Source organism: Leptonychotes weddellii, chromosome 12 (assembly GCF_054177405.1).
Source record: "Leptonychotes weddellii isolate Sample4059 chromosome 12, ASM5417740v2, whole genome shotgun sequence".
Lineage (NCBI taxonomy): Eukaryota > Metazoa > Chordata > Mammalia > Carnivora > Phocidae > Leptonychotes > Leptonychotes weddellii.
In genome coordinates this window covers 47,306,025-47,315,573 of record NC_138380.1, presented here as the reverse complement: position 1 = coordinate 47,315,573, position 9,549 = coordinate 47,306,025, and the positions used below count along the sequence as shown (strand labels likewise).

At 36.7% G+C, this 9,549-nt stretch overlaps 1 protein-coding gene across 6 annotated transcripts in view; it reads left to right on the top strand.

The window, feature by feature from the left end:
- NUP42 (nucleoporin 42) overlaps positions 1-1,719 on the top strand; it is a 23,359-nt gene extending 21,640 nt beyond the window's left edge. For all 6 annotated transcript variants that reach the window (XM_081800405.1, XM_081800410.1, XM_081800409.1 and 3 more), the window contains one exon: positions 937-1,719. In XM_081800405.1, coding sequence (XP_081656531.1) covers positions 937-1,514 — 578 coding nt within the window. In that variant the 3' untranslated portion in view covers positions 1,515-1,719. The remainder of the gene's footprint in view (positions 1-936) is intronic.
- The last annotated feature ends 7,830 nt before the right edge of the window (positions 1,720-9,549 follow it).

The following is a 9,549-nucleotide window of genomic DNA, read 5'->3' as shown; positions in this document are numbered from 1 at the left end:
CTATGATCTCCTACTCCTCCACCATCTTCCTCCCTCCCTTTAAGTGATTTTTAAATCATCCTTGCAGATTCTCCTACCTTCTATAACGGAGCTTCAAAGAATTTGGCTCATCAGTCATTTGTAAAATAGGGGTCAGACTGGGCACGTTTTTTTGAAAGACCCTATGGCTCAGGCTTTCAAAGTATATTTTAGGAATGGGTTTTCAAAAGTTTTATAGGAATACATAATAGCTATGGTAGCAGCACCTTGAGGACCTTATTCTGACTGTGTATAATAGTATAGTATTCTCAAGTGACAACACTGCGTCACTTTGTTGTTGTTTTTTTTTAGTTTAAAAGAAAAATTGTTTTAAGTTAGGATACGAGGTAACCCAGTGGTTCTCAGAGACAAAAAGGCAAATTAGGACTGAGGAGTTTGAATGGTCATAAAAAGTATAAAAATAAAAATGGCAACTCAGGAAAAATTTTAGCCAAAAACTAGAGATGTCAATTATTAGAGTAGGATTTCATCAGATTCATCTTAGTTGAGAGCTGGAAGGGGCTTGAGAATCACTCCATTTATACAGGAGGAAACTGAGATGAAGTGTCCACTCTACATTTGCTTAAACGAATATAGCTAAGGAAAGAGTTACTTCTTTGATAATGGATGTAGCTGATTTATTTGGAGTTGAGGCAGAAAGTGAAAGTCCACCCCCTAATCCCAGAGGTTTCTCAAAGCTGTCTCCATGAGTGAGGATGATAAATGAGATCAGTACAGCAGAAAGGACAACAGGGTTTAGCGGGTTTGTTCTAGCTTCTTATTTTCACTTTTCCTTCCACCCAATAAGCTTCTCAACATTCAAATGTGGCAGAAATAAGAAAAAAAGGGAGGGGTGGTTAATATGGCTACATTTTCTGACTATAATAGGTTATTTTTTCCTTTTTCTGGTTTTTGTAGGTTTTCCAGTGAATAACAGCAGCAGTGCTAATGCTCAGAATTTTAGTTTTAAACCAAGCTCTGGATTTGCCTCTGCCCCTTCTGGAAGTCCTCCTGTGTTCGGGAATACTCCAGCATTTGGAGCTGCATCCTCTGCCAGTTCTGCCATCACTACTTCTGTTCCAACGTTTGGATTTGGGAAACCTGCAGTCACATCTGCTGCTTCATTTTCTTTTAAAAGTCCTGCAGCTTCTGGTTTTGGATCACCTGGATTTTCAGGATTTCCAGCTTCCATGGCAGCAGGCTCTTTTGGAGCTCCAGGGGCCCCAGCCTTTGGAAGTGGCACTTCTGTGGCTGGTTTTGGTAGTCTAGGCTCACATTCTCACACTGCTTTTTCCAAGTCATCTAGTGACACCTTTGGAAATAGTAGCATATCCACCTCTCTCCCAGTCTCAAATGGCAGCACCACAACAGATAATGAATTATTCACACCCAGGGATCAATTAACAGCAGAAGAACTAGAACAATTTCAGTCCAAGAAATTTACTCTGGGAAAAATTCCTTTAAAGCCACCACCTGCGGAACTTCTAAATATTTGAAAGGACAATTTTAAATACAGAAAAGAACAGCTCTTAAAATTGTTTTGAGTGGTTTGTATAAAATTGCTTTGAGTAGTTCAAATATATACATATGTATGTATATATGTATATATATACTAATAAGGAATATAAGCTTTCATTAATAACTTTAGGGGTCTTGAAATTCAATATTTTTTTCTAAGTAAAGCATAAAAAATACTCGCAACAGGTTTTTTTTTACTTTAATTATGAATGGAAGTGAAAAAAACTGTCAGTGTGCACTGAATAAAGTGCATTTCCATCTATATAACTTTACTGTCTTACCCTTTAAAGGTTTACCTTTAAACTTTTTTTTTTTTTTTTTTTTTTTTTTAGGAAGGAGATCATTTCTAAAGCCATTAGGGGAAAAAATGCTTAAGTATTTAGCTTACTTACCAAATAAACATCAGTAGCATGACTATCCTTCATGTTAAAGAAAACTCTGTTAGAGATAACAGTTTTTAAACTTCTTTTTATTTTTCAGACCTACAAAAGGCATTTTCCCCTCAAAATTTTGTTACCCTCCAATTTTGACTCTCTCATGGACCACCATTTGAGTTTTCAACAATTTTAGACTGATTTTTATCAGGGCCTAACTTTTGTATAATTCTATTTATTCCTCATATTATCCCATCAAGTTGGCAGATTTTAAGAGGAATGGAAATTGTGGTCTCACATGAATAAATAGTGTATGTGGTGGGGTCAGGATTCACCAGCTCTGGTGAGCTTCTATTAGAATTCTCAGACATGTTTCGATTTCCCTGGGCCCTCAGATAGAAAGAGTAATATCTTGTATATCTTATATATAGTTGATCCAAGAAGCCAAAGACTTGTCATGAGTTGAGGCTTATGTGTCAGAGTTCTGTTCTCCCCTCTCAAGCCTCTATAATGACATAGCTCACACTACAGAACAGTTACCTGACATAGATCTGGGATTGAGCTGACTTTTTAATGTGAAAATAGAATCTTCCCTAATAAAAGATATGCACCCCAAATGATTTTAGTGTTTATGCAAAGAATTCAGTCCTCAGAAGATCCAGATTCTATGTTACTTCTTTCAAAGAACTGTATGACTCCCAGCTAACACTTATGGAAACCCCAAATTTGGGATGGAATCTGTAGCCCAGGGGTGTATGTTTGAAACCATCCTTGGTGTAGAAAGAGTAAAAAGATCCTAAGTTCCTGCTTTGGTCTCAAGCTCTAAAGACTTTCCAATGTTTATTCCAACTTATAGTTCACTCCTAGGATTTTCCTACATGATGGAATAAACCCTATGCTACCAGGCTTACCAGTCTCCTGCGGGCCCCAGTTGAACTTCCCAGTGTCCCGGAGGCTCTGAGGATGCAAATTAAGGATGTAGGGTTTCTAAATTTGCCTGATTATGAGCATTTCATGGGGTATTTGTTAAATTACATATCCAGAATAATATATCCACTAGGCTAGGCCTGGGGATGTGTTTTTTACCAAGTGTTTCATGAGATTCTATAAGCAAGTTTGGGAAACAGGAGCCTATCTAGCTGCATTTAGGCTACTTAGTAATATGTGATTTGGGAGTTTTGTTGTAATTGTTGAAGCCTATTTTATGTGCTTGTGTGTGTGTGTGTGTGCGCGTACACGCACACACACACACAATGTGGTGAACTTAGATCCAAGGTGGTCAAATAGTGCTGTTGTCAAAAAGCACAAGTAAGTGCTATGGGTTACCTTAAAGTGTGAGAAACTAAAGCAAAGGAGTTCACAAAGTAGAAACCAGCAGTATGCATGCATACCGGTATCAGGAGTCCAAGAAGGCCTGAACTCCTAGACCTAGCTAAGGGGCAGCAGGGCTTCAGAAAATCAGAAACAGGTACCAGTGAGGTGGTGGCCAGGTCGACTGAGTGGAAGGGGGAAAAAGCAACCACAAGAGTGTGTGCCACCATCTGGATTTATTCAGTGAGGCAAGAACCAATTCTGGGAGAGCAGGTCTAACTGGAAAGTCTACCCCCAAATAAGCAAAAACCACCTCCCTTAGCATCTGCTGCAACAGCTGTTTACCTAGAATGGGAGCAAATGACAGAACTGCAAACAAGGTTTTATTACAAGTAAACTGATTTAGCTAGCTTGGTTATCTCGTCAGAGATTAGAAGGGAAGGAGTGTAATAGCTGAGAGCTGACTAGAAGAGGAGAGAGAAAACAGCTGGTATTAACACTATTTAAAAGGCCTAGCATGAGTTAGCTACACAATATTATTCATAGGGATAAAATAATTCAATCTAGTGTCTGGCAACAGGAAATCCTTTAATTGTGGTAGATTCATATATTGGAATACTAGACAACCTTTCTAAATGACCAAAAAGAATAGGGAATAACTTGGAAAAGCTTTTATTCTGTAGTCATTGGGCAAAAGTGTGTTATAAAATTGTACGTACAATGTGGTCCAGTTTGGGGGGAAAGTGTATATTCATAGGGAAAGGAAAGCCTAAAAGGCAATAATAGCTCAAATTTTTTTACTGTAAAAAATACCCCACATAACATTAAGTTTACCATCTTAATTATTTTTAAGTGTATAGTTTAGTAGTGTTAAGTAGTATGTACATTCACATTGTTGTGTTACAGATCTCTAGAACTACTTCATCTTGCTACACTGAAACTATTCCATTGTCTGGATGAACCACATTTTCTTTATCCATTCATCTGTCGGTGGAATTTGGGTTGTTTGCACCTCTCAGCTACTGTAAATAATGCTGCAGTGAACATGGTGTGCAAATATCTCATTGATATCCTGCTTTGAATTCTTTTGGATATATACCTAGAAGTGGGATTGCTGAGTCAGTGGCAACTCTTATGTTTAGTGTGTTGAACCTATATGCCACTTTTCATAGCAGCTGCACCATTTTACATTGCTATCAACATGGTTCCAATTTCTCCGGGTCCTCCCCAGCACTCATTTCCTTGTTTTGATAGTAGCCATCCTAGTGGGTGTGAGGTGATATCTCGTTGATTTGATTTGCATTTCTCTTACAATCAGTGATGTTAAGCATCTTTTCAATTGCTTGTTGGCCATTTGTATATTTTCCTTGGAGAACAGTCTATTGAAGTTCTTTGCCTATTTTTAATTTTTTTTAAAGATTTATTTAGAGGCACTTGGTGGCTCAGTCAGTCAGGCATCTGCCTTTGGCTCAGGTCATGATCCCAGGCCCTAGGATCGAGCCCCACATCAGGCTCCCTGCTCAGCGGGGGCTCTGCTTGTCCCTGTCCCTCTGCCTCTCCCCTGGCTTGTGTTCTCTCTCACTCAGTCTCTCTCAAATAAATAAATAATAAATCTTTTACTTATTTATTTAAAGATTGTATTTATTTATTTGACAGAGAGAGACACAGTGAGAGAGGGAACACAAGCAGGGGGAGTGGGAGAGGGAGCAGCAGGCTTCCCTCTGAGCAGGGAGCCCGATGCGGGGCTCGATCCCAGGACCCTGGAATCATGACCTGAGCCGAAAGCAGATGCTTAATGACTGAGCCACCCAGGCGCCCCTTTTATGTATTTTTTTAAAAAGATTTTTATGTATTTTTATTTGAGAGGGAGAGCATGAGCCAGGGGAGAGCCAAAGGGAGAGAGAGAATCCACAAGCAGACTCCCCACTGAGCATGGACCCTGACGCACTCTATCAGAACAGGGCTCTATCCCAGGACCCTGAGATCATGACCTGAGCCAAAACCAAGTGTCGACTACTTAACCGACTGAGACACCCAGGCGCCCCCTTTGCCTATTTTTTAATCCAGTTATTTGTTTTCTTGTTGAGTTGTAGAAATTCTCTGTATAGTCTGGATATTAATCCTTTATCAGATATATGATTTACAAATATTTTCTCTTATTTCATAGACTGCCTCTTCACTCTGATTGTTTCCTTTGACATATAGACGTTTTTAGGTTTGATGTAGGTTATTTTTGTTTCTGTTGATTGTAATTTTGGTATCATATTCAAGAAATCATTGCCAACTCCAGTGACTTGCTTTTTTCCTGTTTTCTTCTAGGAAGTGTATAGCTTTAGGTCTTACATTTAGGTCTTTAATCCATTTTAATTTATGTATATGGTGTAAGGTAAGAGTCCAACTCCTTTTTTTTTTGCATGTGGATATCCAGGTATCCCAATACTATTTGTTGAAGAGGCTGTCCTTTCCCCATTTTCTAGTCTTGGCAACTTGGTCAAAAATTACTAGGGTATATATGCACGGGTTTGTTTCTGGGCTCTATTCTGTTTTGTTGGTCTATACATCTGCCTTTATACCAGTACCACACTGTCTTAATTAGTGTTTCATTGTATTATGTTTTGAAATCAGGAATTGTGAGGCTGCCAATTTTGTTCTTTTTCAAGATTGTTTTGGATACTTGGGATATTTTAAGATTCCATATAAATTTTGGACTTTTTTCCTACTTCTGTAGAAAAAAAATACCACTGGGATTTAATATGGATTGCACTGAATCTTTACATCGTTTTGAATAGTGTACATATTTAACAATATTAAGTCTCCCAACCCATAAGCAGAGGATATCTCCATTCATTTGTATCCTCTTTCTTTTCTTTTAGCAATGCTTTATAGTTTTCAGTGTACAAGTCTTTCACCTCCTTGGTTGTGTTTATTCCTAAATATTTTACCCATTTTGATGCTATAGTAAATGGGATTATTTTCTTAATTTCCTTTTTGGATTAATTATTGGTAGTGTATATAAGTGTAACTGATTTTTGTGTGTTGACTTTGTATCCTGCTACTTTGCTAAAATTACTAATTGTAACCTTGTGTTTGTGTGTGTGTGTGTGTGTGTTGAGTCTTTAAGGTTTTATACATAAAAGATCATATAATCTGTGATCAGAGATAATTTTGCTTCCTTTCCAATTTAGGTGCTTTTTAATTTCTTTCTCTTGTCTAATTGCTCTGGCTAAGAATTCTAGTACTCTGTTGAATAGTAGTGATAAAAGGAGGCATCCTCACCTTGTTTCTGATCTTAGAATAAAAACTTTCAGCCTTTCATAGTTGAGTATAATGTCAGCTGTGGGGTTTTCATATATATATATGTATTTAATGTTAAGGCAGTTTCCTTCTATTCCTAGTTTGTTGAGTGCTTTTATCATGAAAGAGTGTTATATTTTGTCAAGTGTTTTTCTGCATCAACTGAGATAATCATGTGGATTTTGTCCTATATTTGTTAATGTGGAGTGTTCTATTGATTTTTTTCATTATTGAACCATCCTTGCATTCTAAGTGTAAATCCCATTTGATCATGGTGTATAATCCTTTTAGTGTGCTGTTTCGTTCAGTTTACTAGTATTTTGTTGAGGATTTTTACACTGTTACTCATTAGGAATATTTTTCTACAGTTTTATTTTCTTGTGTCTTTATCTAGTTTTAGTATCAAGATAATGCTGGCTTCACAGAATGAGTTTGGAAGTGTTCCTTCTTCAATTCTTTGGAAGATTGTGAGGAGGATTGGTGTTAATTCTTTAAATGTTGGGTAGAATCCTTCAATGAGTCATCTGGTCCTAGTTGGAAGGTGTTTGATTACTGCTTCAATCTCCTTACCAGTTATAAATCTGTTCAGATTTTTTATTTCTTTATGATTCAGTCTTGATAGGTTGTATATTTCTGGGAATTTATCCAATTCTTCTAGGTTATCCAATTTGTTATTATAGAATTGTTCATAGTAGTCTCTTATAATCCTTTTAATTTCTGTGATATTAGCTGTAATATGCACTGATTCAATTCTAGTTTTAGTTATTTGAGTCTTCTGCCTCTTTTTCTTAGTCTAACTAGGGCATCGTCAATTTTGTCAATCTTTTCAAAAAACAGTGTCTCAGTCTGCTCAAGCTACCATTAAATATCATAGACTGGGTGGCTTAAAAAACAGATATTTATTTCTCACAGTTCTGGAGGCTGAAAGTCCAAGATCAAGGTGCCAGCATGGTCAGGTGCTGGTGAGAACCCTCTGCCTGGCTTGCAGATAGCTGCCTTCTTGCTGTGTGCTCACACGGCCTTCTCTTGGTGCATCTGCTTGAAGACAGAGATTTCTCTCTCTCTCCCTCTTGTTATATGGGCATTAATCCCAACTTGAGGTTCCAACCCTCAAGACTTCATCTAAACCTAATTATCCCTCAAAGGCCCCACCTCCAAATACTATCACATTGCGGATTAGGGCTTTAATATATTAATTTGGGGGGAGACACAAACATTCAGTCCATAACACCAACTCTTGATTTTGTTGATTTTTTTATTGTTTTTCTATTCTCTAATTCATTTACCTCTGCTCTAATCTTCATTATTCCTTTCCTTCAAAATTTGGGTTTAGTTTGTTCTTTTTTTGTCTCCTCAAGATGTAGAGTTAGATTATGGATTTGAGATCTTTTTTTTTTTTTAAGAATTTTATTTATTTATTTGACAGAGAGAGACACAGTGAGAGAGGGAACACAAGCAGGGGGGGAGTGGGAGAGGGAGCAGGGAACCCGATGCAGGGCTCGATCCCAGGACCCTGAGATCATGACCTGAGCCGAAGGCAGACGCTTAACGACTGAGCTACCCAGGCGCCCGAGATCTTTTTAATGTAAGCACTTACCACTATAAAATTCCCTCTTAGTATTGCTTTTGCTGCATCACATAAGCTTTGGCATATTGTGTTTGTTTTCATTTGTCTCTAGGTATTTTCTAAGTTCCTTTGTGATTTCTTCTTTAACCCATTGGTTAAGAGCGTGTTGTTTAATTTCCACATATTTGTGGATTTTCCTTCTTTTACTGATTTCTATTTTTATTCCATTGTGGTCAGAGAAGATACTTTGTATAATTTCAATCTTCTTAAATTTGTTAAGACTTATTTTGTGACCTAACCTGTGGTCTACCTTAGAGAATGTCCATGTGCACTTCAGAAGAATATGTATTCTACTGTTGGGTTAAGTGTTCTATATATATCTGTTAAGTTTAATTGGTCTATATATAGTGTTGTTCAATTCCTCTATTTTCTTCTGCCTGGTTATTCTAGCCATAAATGAAATCAGAATATTGAAGTCTCCTACAATTATTGTCTTGCTGTCTATTTCTCCCTTCAGTTCTGTCGGTGTTTGCTTCATATATTTGGGAGCCCTAATATTAGGTGCATATATATTATAATTGTTATATCTTTCTGGTGAATTGACCCTGTTATCATTATATAATGTCCTTCTTTGTCTCATGTGACAGTTTTTGTCTTAAAGTCTATTTTGTCTAAATATGGCCTCCCCTCCTCTTTTCAGGTTCCTGTTTGCATAAAATATCTTTTTCCATGCTTTCACTTTTAGCCTATGTGTGTCTTTAGATATAAAATGAATCTCTTTAGACAGTATATTAGTTGGATATTGTTTTTTATCCATTCAACCAATCTGTGTCTTTCAGTTGGTACATTTAAAATCCATTTACTTATGAAGTAATTGCTGACGGGTAAGGATTTACTATTGCCACTTTATTCATTGTTTTCTGTATATCTTATAGCTCTTTTGTCCCTCTTTTCTTCCTACTACCTTATCTTATGTTTCATTAATTTTTTAACTTTTTGTAGTGACATATTTTTATTCCTTTCTCATTTTCCCTTTGCGTATATTCTATAGTTTCTTTGTGGTTATCATTGCAATTACATAAAACATCTTAAAGTTGTAACAATATATCTTAAGCCGTTAACAGCTTAACTTCAATCACATATAAAAACTCTGCCCCTTTACATAAACTCTGTATCCCCCACTTTGTTACTGTGGTGCAAATTACCTCTTTTTATATCACATCCCTCAGCATATATTTATATATAATTACTTTTTGTGCTTTTGTTTTTAAAATTCTATACTAGAAAGTGATATATGCACCTACATTATAACACTACATAATTATACATTTATATATTTACCTTTACCACAGGAGTTTTATATTTTTATATGGCTTTGGTTGCTGTTTATTATCCTTTCACTTCAACTTGAAAGACTCCCTTCAGCATTTCTTTTTATTCCCAGCCAGTTTATGGACACTGCAGTGC